Raw genomic sequence first — 21596 nt, 5'->3', positions numbered from 1 at the left:
GTCTTCCTGGTCATTGTTCTTAGATTGCATCTGCAAGAAGTGGTAGTTGTTTAAAATGAATGTATTTTCTTTGTAAATCTTTTGTTGATGTGTGCAGATCTTTGTATGGGGAGTTGCTGCTTTGTCTGAACGCAGTCATTCCTTTCTTTTCCTTGTGTTAGCATAGACACACCATTTCTCAAGGCCAGTGACAATACAGGATAGGAATCATTGGTGTTCTTAATGAACCACTAGAATCCGATCAAGCAGTGAGGCACAGATGTACCCCTGCCGATTTTTGTGATTTTGGCTTGGAGCACACGATACCTGTAAAAACAGTTTTTGAATATTCCCCTTTTGCATGCAAATGTAACATATGGTAAAACGATCACACTTAATCGTATTTCCCTGTTCTCAAGTACACTGATGTAGTTCATCATGGGTTAAGGTGCCTTTAACTGAAAAAATGACAATATATAAACTTGACAAGCAATGGTGAACCTCAGAAAAAAAAAAGCAATAAATAAATTCATAGCAATTGGAATAACAACATGCAAAACACAAAAGCTACAAAATTATACCCCAACCTAATACCTATTAGGTCACGGTGTGAGGGCATAAGTACAATACAGTTTAGAGACCATAAACAAGTTTTCCAGTTGGAGCTCCTACATGCCATGCACTAGGCTTTTGTCTGCATGTGATAAAGGTGTTGGACAGAGGTCAGGGTTCTCGGGTGGGGGCACACAACAGCTGAACAGCATGCTACCCAAATCAGCACACATACCAACACACTGTACATTAGTGATGGCAAAGGTACAGTAGTGTGTATGTTACTACAAACTCTCATTGCTTCGGGGGGAAAAGTGACCAGATGCCAGCACCTCTGTGGTGCACTAAAGTTGACACATCCATAGTTTTGAAGCGGTCATGACAGGTGTCAACAGTTCGAATTTTGTGTGGACTGCTGAGTAGGAGTGAAAGTCGTGTGTGCAGAGATGCACAGTTGCTGGCCTCCTCCATGAGAGTGGTACTGTGAACTGGAAAGCTGCAGTGTCTGGTCTTTTAATGGAACCTGGAGGGAGACCATACCCCAGTCAGTTTGGGAAAAGGATTAGTGCAATTTTGCAAGTAACTCACCTTCTGCCAGGAGCTGATATGTGCCGATAACATGACTGTGATAAATTTCATGTCTCCACAAAGTTGGAGGTGACACACCTGTTTATTTATTTTTTTTTTTTATCATTAAATAAATAAATAATCATGTAGCCCACTCACTTGTCTAAAGCAACTGAATTATGCCTGGTGACTCGAGATTCAGTTGTACTCACTCATGTAAGGACATGAAAAAAATGCAGTCAAGCCAAATTATTACATTGATTTGTGCTGTGAAGTTGTTCACACACCATAATCCCACAGAAAACAAATCCAAAAATTCAGAACACAATTAATCTAGGTCTTGATAAGGAACCAGATCTGACAAAAGATACATATTTTAATTTATAGAAAATTCAAAAGTAACAAAAGCATGGAACCCAAACAAATTTTTGGTGTCAGTTTCATTAATAACCGAATACACATCTGCAGTCCGTTCAACCATATGAGCTGTGGTGGACAGAAACAGAGTGAGAATTGTAGTATGCTGCTCGTTTGTAGTTTAGCACATGGCATTTGATGGTTGCTGACGGAGGGAGCTGATCTGTGTGCGAGTCTGAGAGCAGAGGAGTGAAACAGTTGATATGCTGTTCACTTTTGGAGATAACGGTTTCTTCAGTGCCAACACTGAAATAAAAAGTTCATTCTAACCTGTAGACAATAATGAAATGGAATGAATGTCAAGGTCCATTCATATTGAGGAAGGCTGGGTGTGACAAATTGAAGCCATGTAGTTTTTGTTGTCCCACAACTCTCACCATCTGGGGGGCAAGCAGCCTCCTCACGCCGCACAAAGTGAGAGGGATTTGTTGCAAGTGCCACACGGTTTCCTTGTCAGCATCATCATTGGGTTTATCCATCTCAGCTAGGCTTCCCAGCTTGAGCAGCAATGTCTTCATCATCTTGTGCCATGTGCAGAAGTTGTTCACTGTAAATGATGGTGACGTTGCCTGGTTCTTTGATTTGGTAGGCTACTGCATGGGGGACTTAGAGAATGACCAGTATTAAAAATTTTTCTGAAGACACATCTTCACTTCAAGGGGTTCTCTGATGAATATCCTTATTCGGCACTAGGCAGATGATCATATCATCAACTGCAAAGTCTGCGTTAGATTCTGTGGAGCTTTTAGGAGCAAAGTGACACTTACGGCCCTAAAACCCTTCAGCTCTGCTACCTAATCCTGATAAGACTGATGTGACTGCCTGTGTTACTGGTAAAACTCTACCCAAGTGACACTGATTTGAATGCGCTTGTGGCTATAAGGTGATGACAAACTACACGTTTCATCAAAAGTGTGAGGCCAGTTCATTTAAAGCACAACTACTGTTGGACACATGGCAGGAATCCCCAACAAACCCTTAAGTTTATGTGTCAATTATCCTGAATGCAATGAGGTGTTGGTGTAGCCAGTTTTCATGTTTCACTTCTTCAGCAGAGTCGTCGTATGATATAAACCATCGTGGGTAGCACCTGTGATGGTGGAAACTGAACCATCAATGTAGCCACTAGTTTTTCCGAGGTGGCTATAGTAAATTGCTGGTGCCAGACAAGTGGTAGAGGTACCACATTTGTAGGTAAGATACAAGAAGAAACAGTCACACAAACTGAGTGTTTGAAAGTTATACTTGGTTACACTTGTTTTCTAACTCTGGACCCAATAAAATGCGTGGCTGTTAGAAATGGTCTAGTTAGTGAGTAAGGACGTGTCAGCATAAGTATGAGGTAGGTAGCTACATGAGAAACATTTGCCTGCCAAGGACATCTCTGTTTCAGCTGCAGGCAGTAGAGGTGCAGGATTGAGATCAGTGGCTTCTGTATGGGACACAGAGCAAGTGAACAGTGCACTACTCTAATGAGCAATAGTGGTGGTGGAGGTGCAGCAGTGTAAGGGTTTCTACAGACTTCAGATTCTGTATCATACGAAATGAAATCGTATATGGTTTCACCACATGATCTGTGTTCTCGTGTATTTCTGTTCCTGCTCAGAAATCTGTGTTTGGACTGCAAGATTTAAATGCATTGTACGTAAATTGCTCATATTGGCACTGTTCTCTTTTGCACTGGATTTTCATATTTTCTCATTTGTGAGGGAAAATTCCATACTAGCTATTTTTGATGGAATATATGTGCATCTTCAGTATATTTCCTCACAGAGTGGATATGGAAATCTGCTTTTGAATTTCTTTATTTCTTGACATTGAGTATGCTTTGCAATCTTGTTGGCTAAATCATTCTTCCATGTAACTGCTAAAAATGCAACAGTAGTTAAACAAATGGGTTCACACGTTGCTGGTAGGAGGCACAAAGAGTACATTTTCGTAGAAATGAAGATACAACAATCATCCATCCACTAGGATGAAAATTTCAAAGGAAATAATACATTCTATTAATAAATAGTTCCCAAAACTTTAACTCAAAACCTAATTTGAAAGGATTGTCGTCGTCGTCGTTGTTGTTGTTGTTGTTGTTGTTGTTGTTGTTGTGGCCTTCAGTCCTGAGACTGGTTTGATGCAGCTCTCCATGCTACTCTATCCTGTGCAATCTTCATCATCTCCCAGTACTCACTGCAACCTCCATCCTTCTTAATCTGCTTAGTCTATTCATCTCTTGGTCTCCCTCTACGGTTTTTACCCTCCACGCTGCCCTCCAGTACTAAATTGGTGATCCCTTGATGCCTCAGAACATGTCCTACCAACCAGTCCCTTCTTCTTGTCAAGTTGTGCCACAAACTCCTCTTCTCCCCAATTCTATTCAATACCTTCTCATTAGTTATGTGACAACCCATGTAATCTTCAGCATTCTTATGTAGAGCCACATTTTGAAAGCTTCTATTCTCTTCTTGTCCAAATTATTTATCGTCCATGTTTCACTTCCATACATGGCTACACTCCATACAAATACTTTCAGAAATGACTGCCTGACATTTAAATCCATACTCAATGTTAACAAATTTCTCTTCTTCAGAAACACTTTCCTTGCCGTTGCTAGTCTACATTTTATATCCTCTCTACTTTGACCATCAACAGTTATTTGCCTCCTCAAATATCAAAACTCCTTTACTACTGTAAGTGCCTCATTTCCTAATGTAATTCCCTCAGCATCACCCCACTTAATTCGACTACATTCCATTATCCTCGTTTTGCTTTTGTTGATGTTCATCTTATATCCTCCTTTCAAGACACTGTCCATTCCGTTCAACTGTTCTTCCAAGTCCTTTGCTGACTCTGACAGAATTACAATGTCATCGGTGAACCTCAAAGTTTTCATTTCTTCTCCATGGATTTTAATACCTACTCCGAATTTTACTCCTGAGTGATATGATTTCCAATCTATTTTTTAAGTGTTCATTTGTTAATGGAAATGCTAAATTCTTCAGGAAATTACATCAAATTTTTATGGTTCCTTTTGGTTTTGAAAGTGAATACAAAATTTGGCAATTTATCCCAGATGTGTTTACCTTACTATAAAATAACACCATAGGCCAACTTTTTCTGATTTTGGAAACAGAATAACCTGTAATCATTTTATCTACAGTATCCACTCCTCCTTCAGTGTGAATGTAAAAAAATAATGATAATTGGCTTCCCTGTTTTGGGGTTGATATCATCCATGTCATGCATTGTAGATAGGAGTATCAGCAAACAGTTACTTCTTGGTTGGGTACAAAAAATGAATTTATTAGCTTGGAAGCAACATTTTGAAACCCCACAGGTTGGTCTTGGTTGGTTGGTTGTTTGAGGTTAAAGGGACCAAACAGCACAGGTTGGTCTCTTAGATGCAAAATTCAAGAGGTATCTCCCTTAACTTCTTGTGAAGAGTGCTTAGAATGGTCAATTTTTTCTCCGTGTCCTCCACTACTGGCAGTTTGTGTGACAATTGTCAATGATGACATTTCTGTGTGTATCTTTGATGTCACTGACAAGCCTTCCTACAATTATTGCTGGGCTGTTTGTTACTAGAAATGGTCCATCTAGCTGCTTTCCTACATATACTTCAATATTACTGGTATAAAACTTTTTTCAGTCACTCATGGCACATATTTTAATTGAATATTTTGTGGGTTTGTGTGGTGTATATATAGGGTCCAGGAGTAGCAGCCTCTAAACAGAGTCAACATTTCATGGACTGTAACATAATCAGCAGGATTATAGAATCACTTCAGGTTGCTGTCAGAAAATGTCCACATTCCTTTGCAGTCAATTATGCTGTCAATTTTTTTCCTTTCATTTGGAGTGGAAATGTCACCAAATCTCATACAATGTATTACAAGCAGAAATGTCTCGTAGCTCATTATGGCATTCAGGATATTCATATGTGTACTGCCTGACTCGCGAAATTCTTTTGCATTTACATGCTGACCTTTCTCTATACTTGTCAAATGCAAAATGCCAAATATTGGCATAATTTCATGACTATCCATGGCTATACAATCTCTTGTACTTTTTTACTTTTTTTCAAGGTTGTCAGTATATTTAGTAGTAAGGGATACTATCATATCTGCAATATTAGTGCCAAAAAGCTTGAAAAACACAAAAATTTCATTAGAGAAATCTTTTTAATAGCTTGTGAGACTGGGTGGTAAAAAAAAATTCTCTCACCAGAACAGGTGCATTTTCAGAGAAGTATCTGTTCGAGGTATTAGTTATTAAGAACCAAATATGGGGCAATGCAACTGTTGTTCAACTTCAGTATTTGAAATGTCTACAGCCTTGTACCTGTACTGTTTGGCTGATCCGTGTGGAGGAGATGTGATAATGTAGCCTTGTTCTCCTTATTATTTGAGATCATAGTGTCAGTGGAGTTATTGGCTCTGAACAATGATAATTTCTGTTAAACTTTGTACCCCTCCATAATTCTGGAGGGTTGCCGTTTGGTATCTTGCAGAAGTGAAGGTACGGAAAGCCACCTAAGATGCACATCATAGATATAAGACAGACCATTAGGACTTGACAACTCTGTCAAATATGCATAAGTTCAGATCTCACTGGTTGCAAGTTTGCACATACCATCTTGTGTTGAATGAACTGGTACTGCATAGGATGAAAAAATAAGACTTAGTGGCAGTGCATTATCAACTATGCTTGTAGAAGTGTTAGATTGGGTCAGCTGGCAGCATATGATGTTTTTCTAGTGGAAATTACTTTGTTATATGATTGATTCTCATTTAACTTCAGTAATAAACCCATTGTAATTTCCACTGTGTGTTAGTGTGCATATGAAAGGTTTCCAATGTCTGGAGAGAGAGGTCATGATAGAGACCAGGCAGTATCAGTACTTGATATCGTCTGCTTGGGATAAGCCAAGAACCCTGGCATTCTTGCAAGGTTCATAATTGAGACAATTCACGTGCTTGAAAAACAAGAGAAAAATTATTCCAGTAAACGTAAGTGTTGATTGGCAATCCCTCAGTACAGGTATGGAGACCCTAGTTTCCACCACTTGTATGTGAAGTGGACCATCTCCTCTCCACTACTGTGGCCAATATAATAAGAGATCCAGAGTTGTGGCAATCTGCTGGGGCAATGTAGAAGTAGAGGCTGGCTATAAATGACAAGGAGTTGGGGCCCCAATGGTCAGATCGAAAACTTGCCCTGAATAAAAAATATGGGGTTTTAAGGGATAGTGGCAGCACACTAATTCTCCTTATCTGTAGTTCGCCAACCAATCCACCCATACCACATGCATTGTGCATTGTGGCTTTGTACTTCCCTGGTGTCTCGGGCTAGCAACTTTGTATCGTTTCTCTTCTCCTATTGTGTAGGTGGTGACGATCTGGCCACTAAATTAACTCCAAGTTTTGTAGCAACGAATGCTGAAGGTCACTGCACTTCGTATTACGACTAGCAACAACCATGTTCTATGTCACCTGGCACTACCCTGAGGCATCTCATGAGTGGGGAGTGATGTTGCAGCACTGTTCCCCTTTCTCATCAGATTCTAACCTGTGTAAACAAACTAAATTGCAGTTAGCATAGGCAGCAGGTTTGATACTTGCCCATAATAAGACATTTTATGTGTTTGTGGGTGGTAAGTGGGTGGGTGTGTAGGCAGCCATCTTCTAAAGTGACACTGTTCAGCAGCATTTAGGCAGTGGATGGAGCTGCCATTTAATTTTCTGAACTGAAGATTCTACCCTGGGACTGTTAGTGCCTGCTATTTGGAGGCAATACTATCTACCTCTGGTATTCTAAATACTGTCACTCTGCCTGCTATCTGCTTTGTGTCTGATTTCCTATCCTCTAGTTCCAAAGCTGACTTCCAATAGCCTTCAGCTTAACAATGTACCAGTCGATATGTTCTCAATATATGACATACAGTAATTTTTATAGTATTCTCCTGAATTGTAATACAGATTCCAAATCTGTTGCACAGAGGTGAACCTTTATCTTTCGGGATTCTGTAGTTCAGCACATAAAGTATGTCATTAATGACTCCAGTAGAGTAACCCTTAGTGTGTTTGCATAGAATGTACTTCAAGGACTGGACTATTCATCATGAAAATAGGCATGATTTAATCCTTACATCCTGCCTTGCTCAGCCAGTTAGACTAAAGTTTTACCTCAGTAATGCAGTTTATTAATGTTAGGCCATTCTTTTGATTAGTTATGAAGAACATGGTACAGAAACTTCTTAATTTCAGTCCATTACATAGCACAATACCTTTATCTGTGAAATAGCTCTGCAACAACTTTCACAGATGTGACATTGATCAAAAAGCCTCTGGTCTTGGTTAAAAAACTGTTGTATTTGTATCAACACATACCTGAATACTTTTTACACCCATAATTTATGTCACAGCTACAAAAATTGTTGCACATTCTTTGACAGCCTTGATTGAAGTCAGAATAAAGCTGCTAGTCATACCTGTATAGTAATTGCAATTATCTGTGGTTCCTTATACAGTGTGTGAAGCGTGGCAATCTGAACACTGGAGTGGGGTAACGCAGTGCTAGTGATGCTCAGAACTATGATGCACTGTTGCTTTGGACATGCATGCCTGTCCGAAGGAACACTGGACTGTACTTCTTAACTACACAGAGCATGTCTCTCCCCTGACACCAGGTAAGTGACATTTGAATCAAAATGTGCATTTCAATCACAATATTTCACCCATACAGGAGTGTACCTAGTGAATGTAAGAGTGAGAGTTGAAGACACATGGTTGACAATAAGTGGAAGTCTGGGTTTGCCCATGAATTGTGCTTCGATAGCATAATGGTAAGACTACCTTGTGCAATAAGGAGAAATCTGGCTGAGAGTCCTGGTCCGGCAGAAATTTTCATGATTGTCATTCCATTATACAACTGATGGCTGTTCATATTTGAAACAGTGAAAACATTTCATGAACATCACAGTGCCAGCCTACTGGTATGCCCTCCAGTGGTAAATGCGAGAAATCTATGAGGGTCCCAGGTTGGCATTTAATTTTGGATGGATTTGCAAAGTGTTGCACTGCATGGCAAAGGAATTCGATGCCTCCGCCAATACGTTGCATCCTTTTAGTGCCGGTTCTTTCTCTACCTCCCTTTCTCGTGACGTTGGAATCCCAAAATATAAACAAGTTACAGTCTGCCTGAATCTAAAGAACTTTCAACCGGATGACATTCCGATCTCACCTGTACCCCCTTCAAAGAATCCTAGTTCAGTTCATGATCTAGATGGAGTGAGAAACATCAGTCAATCTGTTCCGATATCTTTTCCCAAAACACAGTTTTCAAACCATTTTCTTGTTGTGGGCTTCAGTGCAAATACGTGTTTGATGCAGCTGCTCTTAATAACACAAAAATTCCATTTACACTCAGTCTGTTTTTGCACCACTGAAATTCAATACTGCTTGGTGTTAATTTTAAAGATCTTCTCCTACAACTGTGTGTGTGTGACAGCTTATGTCCTCGGTATGTCTGGGCCAACCTAATTAGCACTGAATTTTTCTCCTTCACACAATTCAAACGTCAATTATTTTTTGTGATTGAAATAGTGAGGTTTCTCATCTTGACACATGATATTGCTGAACACCACTTCATGCAAAACAGCAAGACCTCACCTAAAAAAATAATAAAAGGGTGAATGACTTTGCGGGTTCTGTACAAAGTCAGATTAAAGAAAGATCCAGAAGCATGCTGCAAGATATTTTACCCATAGGTTTGAACAGCATGTGAGTATTATAGAGATCGGGAAGTTAAATGAGACTCCCTGGAAGAAAGGGAACTTTCTTTTTTAGGAGCACTGTTGAAAAAATTTAGAGAACCACTATTTGAAGCTGACTGCACAACGATCCTACTGTTGGCAACATACATTTCACGTAAGATAGAGAGAAATTAGGGCTTGAATGGAGCAATTCAGATAATTGTTTTCCCCTTGCTCTGTTTCCAAGTTGAACAGAAATAGTTACGACTACTAGAGTTACGGGATACTTTCAACCATGCGCTACACCGTGGCTTGCAGAGTATGTATGTAGGTGTAGATGTATACAAAATGAAACAACGTGTATCAGATACCATCCCCATATATCATCATGATGTAAAAAGTGATAGCTACAAAGTCTGCTCTGTTTAACCCGTCTAGTGGCTAATGGTGCTTCCTCTGGATTACAGGGTCCTGGGTTCGATTCCTGGGCCGGTTGGGTATTTTCTCCACATGTGGACTGTGTTTGTATAGTTTTCATCATTTCATCATCATTCATGAAAGTGGTGAGATTGGATTGAGTAAATTTAAGGATTTGTACAGGCACTGATAACTGCCCAGTTGATCACAACATAAACAAATCATCATCATCATGTGTTCTACACTGACTGTTGACTCAACTATCACCTGTGTCACCATCTTTGTAATTGTTGTCATTGGTGTTGCTGCTTTTGTTGTTGTGAGGTACTGTCTCCCATAGGATTATTTCCTCATCCTGCTGATCCAATATCGACAATTTTTTTCTACTCATAGCCATTTCTACTGAAGCTACTGCCATAATTGTTGTCATTGTGCATTTTTGGCATCTGAGGCTACTGATCTCTGAATCGTACTCATTTAGAAATCTTCGTCTTTGATTTCCAGTTACTTGGTCTGTATGGCTGTGGCAACACCTCTAGCTTCCATCAGTGACGGAAGAATCACGATCAAAAATTCAAGTTGTAATACTCCAGTTTTAGTAGAAACCTTTGAAATGCTTACATATTACCTTTGCAATAGCTTGCTTGTATAATGTGCCTTAACTGTAGGTGAGACATTCAAAAATTTACTTACAAGGTACATGCACCGACATACAAATTTCTGCCCATGAGCCTAAGATGCGTGAGCCTATTTTGAAAATTGCTCTTGTTACACATTAACAGCCTTTGTGAAGTGTCACACTATCTTTGTGTGCAGCCCATAAATGAGCTGCAGCAGGCTGACAATGTGACAGCAGTGCAGCAGAAAGTGACAAATGTAAGCTGTCCTAATTTTAATCTGACCATAATTGAGATATCTTGTCACAAAACACAGTTTCCAGATTTTGTCCATGTTGTCTTCAGTCGAAAGTATGGTTTGATGCAGCTTTCTTTAACAACACACAGATACCGTTTACTGTGAGCTTTATTTTTGAACCGCTGAAATTGATTAGGGCTTCTTGTTCACTTAAATAATCTACCCTTAAAATTGTGTGTTGGGTAAGGAGTGCAATAGTGAGAAAAGTTGCTGCTAACTTAGGTCATTGCCACATGTAGTTCAAAGTAATTCACATTCAACCTTTCCTCCTCCCTCACAATTGTTCTCTTAAATTTCATTATTGGTTGTAATTGATTTGGCCAGATGCCATCTTTCTCGAACCTACCATATGCAATATCACTAAAAGAGCGAAACTAGTTATTCATTATCTCTGCCCTCTGTCCTCACTGTTGCCAATTACCACTTGGCTTGTCACTGTTGGGAGAGACTTTCTCTCAAATGATTATTTCCTGGGGTCATGAATGTAACCTTAACAATCTTATCATTATATGCCACTGATCTCTGCTAGTAATGGCTGTTTTTGCTGAACTTAACTGACATAATTGCTTTTATTCCTTTGTGGGGGTACCAGAGCCAATGCGTGTGGCAGTTTGATGGTATATAAATATCATAACCGAGTGAAATTCAGTTATTTGGTCTGTATGGCTGAAGCAAGACATTTGAGTGCCCTCCATAGCTACTCGATGTTATCACTCAGGAAACAAATTTAACAAATTCTGGTTCTTGTAGAAGGGTATGGAATGCTTAAATATCACCCATGCAATGGTTTTCTGATATCATGTGTCTTAGACTTACAAGTAACTTAGTCAAATATGTGATAACCAGTTGTGCAGGACTACATGGATTGTCGGAGACTATTATTTCTTTGGAACCATGTATCTGAGGAAATGGGCAAGACTTCTAAAAAGTCAGATTGTTGGAAATTTCTGAGTGTGATGTTGTTTGGTATCAACTTACACTGGTTGTAATCAGTAGGTCGAAAGTAACACATGACAGGATATATAAGGAAGAGGCCACATGCTGATACACAATTCCACTTCTGAGGAGCTGCACATCAACCCTAATATTGTGACAGGTAGGGCACAAGAGAGCCATTGAAGTCTTTTACCTGCAAGTTTTTTGTGATCTATCGAATTGTACGACGAATATTTTGCCTCTGAAAATGATCGTACTCAGAGGAGCTCGTCGTAATGTTGGGAGTCGTGTTGTTCATTACGGCACCCATCATTGCTTGCTACCACTGTACTATCCTCTGTTGATGACCAAAATTTTGTTCCACCTCTATCAATTGAACTAGAAGAATGTTGATTAAATTGGGTTCTGAGTCTGATGGCATGGGGGGATCTGGCACCCCTGGCATCATCATGGGGTAGAATTCTCCTGAGGTCACTCCTTTTACTACTCTTTAAAGTAATTAAAGTACTGGAGCATTAGAGGACTTACTTGCTGCAGCAGTAGGATCTGACAAGGAACCAGCAGCTGTGGGACCTGTTGTCCATATCTCATTCATCTATTGGCATTTGTCAGGTTACTGTGCAACCTAATGTTTTTGTTCATAGTAACAAAATTGTAAAGCGAAAATAAGCAAATGAAGTGTATGTGTTCTCCAGTGGTTTTATAGTAACAACCTACATACTGAGACTCTATGAAGTGCTGTTAGTTTTTGGGGAATACTGAGTGGGCTGTGGCATGAATCGGAGTTCAGATTGACGAGTGAAGCATGCAGGATAATTGGTGAGGTTATGCAAAACCACTTTGCCATCTTATTAACTATAGTGGTTAGCACATCTGCCTAATGAGCAGGGGGCTTGGGTTCAAATCCTGCCTTTCACAATTAATTTTCATTCTTTTGAGTCTCCATGTATATATCATTGGTGTTTGAGGCCTCTGGAACTATATAGTTCCACTCGAGTAAATTATGTTGCTTTAGTGTTTTCACTACTAACGTAGGTGTCTGGTTGCGTAACCTTCCATTGTGCCCTAAAGAAATATGAGAATCACAAGGGAAAGTCAATGACTAAATTGCAAAACACCAATAAATGTCAAATATTAAACCAGATGATATGGTAACAGGCTATTGGGATAGGGATGTACTGACAACTACAGAGGTTAATATTATAGTTAGTGTAATAAATGTGATTTGAAATAGCAGTGCAGTCAGAAGAAGCAGAGCGTGTACAGGCAGCATTGAACATATGCTAGTGTCCTTGTGCTGTGTGCCACAATGTTGACAGGAAAAATTAATCACTTTTAATAGTTATTGCTGAATTGCTATTCAGTACCAAAAATCAGTATTCAGAATGAATATACATTACCAAGTTCCAAACCGATGCACTGACCACTTCAGCACACAGAGGACGCATCATACGCTGAAGCTCTTACTGCATTACCCAGGCAAGAACAGCGACCAAAAGACGATGACACATGCTCGACCTGCTCCCTCCTCAACTATCTTGTCAATGACATACTTCATCCACAGTTAGCGCATGCCTGACCACCATTCCAAATTTCATATGGATTTTCAAATATCGCAAATGTGAAGAACACAGTTGTTCAGATAGTAGTAACTGAACACCATTAGTTGTTGTTGTTGTTGTTGTTGTTGTTGTCTGCAGTCCTGAGATTGGTTTGATGCAGCTCTCCATGCTACTCTATCCTGTGCAATCTTCATCATCTCCCAAATATTTACTGCAACCTCCATCCTTCTTAATCTGCTTAGTCTATTCATCTCTTGGTCTCCCTCTACGGTTTTTACCCTCCACGTTGCCCTCCAGTACTAAATTGGTGATCCCTTGATGCCTCAGAACATGTCCTACCAACCGATCCCTTCTTCTAGTCAAGTTGTGCCACAAGCTCCTCTTCTCCCCAATTCTATTCAATACCTCCTCATTAGTTATGTGATCTACCAATCTAATCTTCAGCATTCTTCTGTAGCACCACGTTTTGAAAGCTTCTATTATCTACTTGTCCAAACTATTTATCGCCCACATTTCACTTCCATATGTGGCAACACTCCATACAAATACTTTCAGAAACGACTTCCTGACACTTAAATATATACTCGATGTTAACAAATTTCTCTTCCTCAAAAACTCTTCCCTTGCCATTGCTAGTCTACATTTTATATCCTCTCTACTTCGACCATCATCAGTTATTTTGCTCCCCAAATAGCAAAACTCCTTTACTACTTTAAGTGTCATTTCCTAATCTAATTCCCTCAGCATCACCCCACTTAATTCGACTACATTCCATTATCCTCGTTTTGCTTTTGTTGATATTCATCTTATATCCTCCTTTCAAGACACTGTCCATTCTGTTCAACTGCTCTTCCAAGTCTTTTGCTGTCCCTGATGTTCGCCGATGACATTGTAATTCTTTTAAAGTTTATATTTCTTTTCCATGGATTTTAATACCTACTCTGAACTTTTCTTTTGTTTCCTTTATTGCTTGCTCAATATACAGATTGAATAACATCGGGGACAGGCTACAACCCTGTCTCACTCCCTTCCCAACCACTGCTTCCCTTTTATACACCTCGACTCTTATATCTGCCATCTGCTTTCTGTACTAATTGTAAATAGCCTTTCGCTCCCAGTATTTTACCCCTGCCACCTTCAGAATTAGAAAGAGGGAATTCCAGTCAACATTATCAAAAGCTTTCTCTAAGTCTACAAATGCTTGAAACGTAGGTTATCCTTTCTTTAAACTTTCTTCTAAGATAAGTCGTAGGGTCAGTATTGCCTCACATGTTCCAACATTTCTACGGAATCCAAACTGATCTTCATCGAGGTCAGCTTCTATCAGTTTTTCCATTTGTTTGTAAAGAATTCACATTAGTAATTTGCAGCTGTGACGAATTAAACTGAGAGTTCGGTGATTTTCACATCTGTCAATGTCTGCTTTCTTTGGGATTGGAATTATTATATTCATCTAGAAGTCTGAGGGAATTTCGCCTGTCTCATACATCTTGCTCACCAGATGGTAGAGTTTCGTGAGGACTGGCTCTCCCAAGACTGTCAGTAGTTCTAATGGAATTTTGTCTACTCACGGGGCCTTGTTTCAACTTAAATCTTTCAGTGCTCTGTCAAACTCTTCACGCAGTATCATATCTCCCATTTCATCTTCATCTACATCCGCTTCCATTTCCATAATAAAGCCCTCAAGTACATCGCCCTTGTATAGACCCTCTATATACTCCTTCCACCTTCCTGCTTTCCCTTCTTTGCTTAGAACTGGGTTTCCATCTGAGCTCTTGATATTCATGCAAGTGGTTCTCCTTTCTCCAAAGGTCTCTATAATTTCCCTGTAGGCAGTATCTATCTTACCCCTAGTAAGATAAGCCTCTACATCCTTACATTTGTCCACTAGCCATCTCTTCTTAGCCATTTTGCACTTCCTGTCAATATCATTTATGAGACGTTTGTATTCCTTTTTGCCTGCTTCATTTACTGCATTTTTATATTTTCTCCTTTCATCAATTAAATTCAATATTTCTTCTGTTATCCATGGATTTCTACTAGCCCTTGTCTTTTTACCTACTTGATCCTCTGCTGCTTTCACTATTTCATCCCTCAAAGCTACCCATTCTTCTTCTACTGTATTTCCTTCCCCCATTCCTGTCAATTGTTCCCTTATGCTCTCCCTGAAACTCTGTACAACCTCTGGTTTAGTCAGTTTATACAGGTCCTATCTCCTTAAATTCCCACCTTTTTGCAGTTTCTTCAGTTTCAATCTGCAGTTCATAACCAATAGATTGTGGTCAGAATCCACATCTGGCCCTGGAAATGTCTTACAATTGAAAACCTGGTTCCTAAATCTCTGTCTTACCATTATATAATCTGATACCTTTTTGTATCTCCATTATTTGTAGGTACATATTACATTTTATATTCTGCATGAACTGAAAATGTGATAGCTGCTCTATAGATCATTTTTACTCTTCTCTTGTTTTATTCATTTATCTTTCTTGTGAATGTTAATCCACAAATTGCTGTTTGAATGAATATAAAAGCAAAAACAGGTTAAATTCTGTAAATAATGGAGGTCCTGCCAGTGACCTGAACACGGTAGTGACACAGGTCAAACACCATAGAGACAGGAAATAAATGCTACTACTTCTTCCAGGTTTCAAAATAAAAGGAGGAGGTGAGAGCTAAACTTTTTGTGGTTTACTTTTGCTAATTAGGCTCCCACACTTCGTCGTTTTGGGAGGGGGGGGGGGGGGGGGGGTGATTGTGAATGCAGTTGATGTAAAATGTTCAGCCACATTTTGAAAGCACCTGCTCTTCTACCATCATTGAGCACAATTTTTTTTGCTTTCTTTTTTCTTTTCTTTTCCTTTTTCTTTTTTTTCCTTTTTCTTTTTTTTCCTTTTTTCTTATTTTTTCTTCTTTTATTTTTCTTTTTTTTTCCTTTTTTCTTTCTTTTTTTCCCAACAAGAAAATAATGCTTCCATTAAAACCATTTTCTGCATCAGGATCACCATATTTTTATTATTCCTCTTAAGAATTTCAACCACCACCTACTCCCATCTGGTATTACATACAAAATTTTCTCTAAGATGCTCACCTCCTAAGTTTCTCTCAACAAGAATTATCACTTGGTTTTGCTGAGATATTATTTTTGTTGTACTGGTATACACTGAATTTAAAAATCACAACCTTCAACATCTAACTCTCAATTGGTTTGGTCTGCTGGATAGTAGTCACCAATTTAGTAAGAATCAAAGTGTTTTATTACATGTGACAATATGACATCCCAGTAACAGCAAAACTTTGCCATGGAAAGTGCATCTCTTCCAGTAACTATGTACTACGTCTCCCAGTGAGTGATTGAGTTTGTGAGTACACTAATTGTGAATGCTACAGTGAAATTTTCAATGACTCAGTTACCCTCACACTTTCCTGCACCAAGGGAAAAATAAACAAAATTGGAACCAATGTAGAAATTTTGCTTAAATTAGAATGATGAAGTATCGGTGCCTCACACAGCTGGTTTTTTAATTAACTTAAATGCTTCTTGATCTCCATTTGGAAATGGAATAAGGAATATCGACTTGTGAAGATGAACAACTTTGAGGTTGAAAACTGTGATAGAAATTACATATACTGTGTGACTTTCAGTTGTCTACAGTATTTTGGCGCAGGAAATTTTCCCTCTGGTTCTATTTTTGTCAGATCAGATATGATCCTGCACAAAGAAATGTGCCCAAGGAAATTGTTTTGTGACTTGGCGAATTCTTTTTTATCCATCTTTAATGTGACTCGTGCTCCACTAAATGCTTAAATTACATAGCACAGTGTGTCTAAATGTTCTCCCTAAAGGCAGCACCAATTAGAATATGACCTACATAATGCTGAGTGTGTCAATTCTTCTGTTAGAACTTCTGTGAGTTCTGTCATAAAGGCCACTGATGATCCTGACAGACTGAAGGGTATTCGTTTAAACACGTAACATGTTCCATTCAACAGAAAGCCTGTGTTTTTCCAGCTATACCTTCATCTTCCAGTTGGTCACATTGCACAGTAAACCACATCACTGCACCATGAGCATCAGTTAGTAAATTCACACTGCCATCCCTTTGTGCTACAGTGTGGATCGGATTAGAACATTCACTATCTGAGTGTTAAATTACCTGATTCTCCAACTTTCATTTTTATTCCGAGTGCCCCCATGAAGACATTTACTAAGCAAAACAAGGTCACTCACATCTCTAAAAATTGGTTTTATTTTATTCATAACAGGCTCAGGAAGAGAATGCTTATAACAATATATTTGAAAAATTTTTATTTATTTATTTATTTTTTTGTTGTTCTGCTTTATTGTAACCACACCAAGAATCTGCTCCTCTAGGGCAAAGTCCGTGAACAGGGTTGTCATCTGTGGACAACTCATAAAAGTAGGTAGCCCATACTGCTTTTCTCATTGCTGTAACATCTTCAGAGTTGTTATGGACTGACCATTAGATGACATGCACCTCTGAATGAAGGTCTATTTCAGTTTCTGTCAATCTGCTTTGGCCAGACAGAGATTTTCCATCCGATAGCAACTTTCCTTTTGTTTCTCATCATAGCTTCCTCAATCTAGCACCCATCCTCTTTTGCATATTTCCACAACACTCCAGTTTTGTTACTAAGGTGTCACCATAGACACTGAAGTCATTAATTTTGTTGAAAGCTTTAGAGTCCCCATCGCCTAGGTACTTCGTATATGTAACCTTATAAGTGGGCACCGACCTCTGAAATATTTTTTAGAGCTCCATAACACTCCGTACCACCACTGTAACCAGCATAATTCTTAGAACACTGATGTTCAATACATACTTCAGTGTTACCATCACAGGTGTGGCAGTTCTTAGATAAGCACTCATCATCAACAACTTTTCCATTCTCCAGAGAAGTACCACTTAAAACACCATTCAAGAAACCATGTGCTTGACGTTACTGTTGCACTTGATGGGACATGGCAATGTCCCTGGTTCCACTAATATTTACAGTTTCTTAAACTGCACATTTGTAGATGCCTTAGGCACAACTGTCAAGACACCTAAAAGTATTTTTATGTACTTGTTGAACCTAGTTTGAGGAAGAGGAAGGTCCATCAAACCACAAAATGTTTGTATTGCACACATGCAGGCACTAACTTTAGATTCACACCATATGTATTATGCACAATGTTCAAAGTCATTTTTGAGGTTATTTATTGGAGGATGTACACAGAACAGCTACTTTTGATGCTAAACCCTTCCTGCTACCTTGTTGTTCAGTTATTTCCAGACAGCCTACACCATCACACTGCTTACATTTCCCCACTTCCTTTATCAAAGAAGAAAAAATGCCCTCATCACCAACAACAAATCCACTACAGACAGCATCATTGTTAACAAAACATTTTAATCACTGGTGGGAATTTCTCCCCAAAGAAATGATACACAAGTTACTTTCAACAGTGTGGCTTGCTTTGTCATATATGTAGCACTTGGGCAACAGACATTCAGTAACACGTGGGTGAACTGTTTCAGCAGAACAGTGGTAAATACTAACAAAGATAATCATTTACAGACACTAGAAACCTGCGCTGTTACTAACATATACAATGCATCATACGAATAGTCACTGGAAACAGAAAGTCCACTGTTCTTCCTAAAATAATACTGTTTTTTGCAAAAGAAATAAAGGGGGTGTGGTGGCATACGTGTCCATAACTTTAAAATTTGCTATATGTGGTTCATTTTTCATTTGAAACCCTATAATGTACATATATCAAGGTAATTGGGAAAGACTATAGAATTTAATAAAGTCATTAAAAATTTAGGTTTTTCCACCAATTAAAAGAACCCAGTATCCTTAATGGGTTTACTTTGATTGTTTACAGCAATGGCAATATATTAACAGGAAATACCGAAAATGCAATGAGGTAGATTTTCCATAATAATTCCCATTCTGCCCAACAAAATGGCTGTTACATCCATAATTCAGCATATTTGGACCTCCACAAAAGGCATTAAAATGTGTTTATGATGCTGTGTTTCCTCCCTCTATAAATCTTCTTTCACTTCAGTGGAAAGTTTGCACTTGGTAGTGTTCATTGTGACTTCTGATCCATTTCCAACTACTTCATTTTGGAGTGATCCATTTCCAAAACTTTATTTAGTTTGCTGAATCACGACTTCTCATATTATGACTTGGACTTGTGGAAATTCTAGCCATTATTTTTGCACTCTTTCTCCGGCATATGTTGGAATTTTTGGTTTTTAGTCCTGTTGCTTTTCACAAAACCAAAATTTGTTTAAGAATGTGGCTTAAAGTTCTTCACCTTTGGAGTAATTTTTGGCTACACAAATGACCCAGATATGTGCTTAACATTACATGTGGCTAATGCATGTGTCTATTTTGCCCTGTTTCGTTTAATGTCTCTGAAATAAATGTATGAACTGAACTGTTTGAACCCAACCATGGCATACATCCTGTGGCCTTTTCTGATTGTCCTGAAAGTTGCGTTATCTACAATTATTTGAGTTGCATTATCAATGTTAGTCTCTACTTTGCTTAATGCTGCATTAATGTTGTGCAGTAGAAGCCCTCTATTTATTCCATCGACACTTCCTCATAGTGTATGACTTCTTGGTGGATTTCATTTTCTCCAGTACACACTACCACTCACCCACAACCTCTATTGACATTTTTTGCCATGTGTGCTACTGTACGTTAATGTTGTCGGGGATATTAGATTCAAAGATGTATGGGTACTGCTCCCTTCATTAGTTACAGTGGTACTTTGTAACTATGACATCACTTTCTAGTCACTTTCTTCTTGCACATAGCTGATCTCCATTATTTGTATGACTTCATTGTTGGACAACCATGTTGATAACATGGATAAAGAGTATCTTTCCTAGAATTAGGCCTTTGGTTCAACTAATGCTTCAATGTTTAGTTGACATGTTTTAATACTTGGTCTCACTTCTGTAGATGTTTGGCACAGGTAAAGAGCTATTGATGAGTCATTGCTTTCCTGACGTATGCACTTCTCATGTAGTTGGGAGATTAGCCAGTTGTGTTCTCTTTTGTAGTACCACCCAGGGATCACATGGAAAGTCCTTTGAGGTTGACACGTGCACTTGTGAAGCTACATTGACCCCTGATATAGCTAACAAGCTTCATAACTGACAGAAGGTTAATAAAAGTATATCTTATGTTGGATAAGTAGTTTATAAACATATATTACAACATAGTGATTGAAGAGAAAGTTATGTAATTTAGTTTTTAATAGATATTTACTATTCCATAAGATTTTCAGCTCAGTGGGAAGGAGGTCGAGAATTTTTACAGCACCATACATAGCATCTCGCTGCAGCAGAGACAGTGTACATAATTCTTTGTTTAGTGCCACAACTGTGAGTTGCTGAGTTCTGTCACAAAGGATCCAGTCTCCAGGAACACTACACGTTAGAGAAAATAAGTGTTGAGAAGCAGTAGCAAATATTCTCAGCTGGCTAAATTATTTGCAATGAGTGTTTGATGGACTCATTCTATATATGACTATTTTCACTGCTCAGTAGGGAGATTATAGTTTGATTAAGGAAGAGTTACCCCAGGGCATATTTCTATGTGACACTATAGAGTGCACAGAAGCAGAATAAGCTACCTGTGTGACCCCTTCCTCATCCAGAATGAGAGAACAGAAGCTGCTGATCTGACTCTCTGCTCAGTCTGATAAATGTGACATTACTTGCATGATTTGCAGTGGATGTCAATGCCCAATAACTAGATGGTATCAACTGATAATATGCTGGTTATTCAGTGTCACTGGGTGTTTTGTCTGGCTTTTTGTGAGTTCATGTAAATTGCATAAAATTTAACATGTTTATATTGGCAGGAAGGGAGTTAATGAACCTGTTACAGAAGTTTTGTGAAATGTTATTGGAGACTGTGTTTGACAGATATTCTGTTATATGTAAACATGGTAAATTTCCACTATACACCATTCACTACTGCAGGCAGATCTTAGCATAAATCAGATACGCTGAAGGACTCGGAAGGACAGAAGGTGTTTCTTTACCCAAACTCTGTTCTGGCTGTACAACTAGATGACTTATCCGGTTCATGACACACAGTACCAGTTGCATGTAGCCTATATAAGTGCTTTCTTTGATTTTCAGTATTTAATACAAATGTAGAGTGAATTTAAACCCCTGCCATAATTTAGTACTTATATGTTGCAACAAAAGTTTAACCCTGTAGGACGAGTATTACAGCCAGAAACTGTCCATGCACATCTTGCAGCAGTGTTGCTCGAGTTGCGCTATTTATACATACTGTAAATATCCAATGTTTCATAATGAGAGCACTTCGTGATTTCCAAAAACTTCAAACATAATTTCAAACCTCTCCTAAATGCTAAATGTCAGAACATACTTGTGCATTTGCAAAGCAGTCAGAAGTATGAAGTTGTTATATACATTGTAGTTTGATTCCTTAAA

At 38.7% G+C, this 21596-nt stretch overlaps 1 protein-coding gene across 1 annotated transcript in view; it reads right to left on the bottom strand.

Moving 5' to 3' along the window:
- LOC126428012 (uncharacterized) overlaps positions 1 to 2036 on the bottom strand; it is a 44286-nt gene extending 42250 nt beyond the window's left edge. Inside the window, exon 1 of the mRNA XM_050089894.1 lies at positions 1893 to 2036. Coding sequence (XP_049945851.1) covers positions 1893 to 2036 — 144 coding nt within the window. The remainder of the gene's footprint in view (positions 1 to 1892) is intronic.
- Positions 2037 to 21596: the final 19560 nt, after the last annotated feature.

The sequence above is a fragment of the Schistocerca serialis genome, chromosome 12 (genome assembly GCF_023864345.2).
Source record: "Schistocerca serialis cubense isolate TAMUIC-IGC-003099 chromosome 12, iqSchSeri2.2, whole genome shotgun sequence".
Lineage (NCBI taxonomy): Eukaryota > Metazoa > Arthropoda > Insecta > Orthoptera > Acrididae > Schistocerca > Schistocerca serialis.
This window is presented reverse-complemented; position numbering and strand designations above follow the sequence as displayed.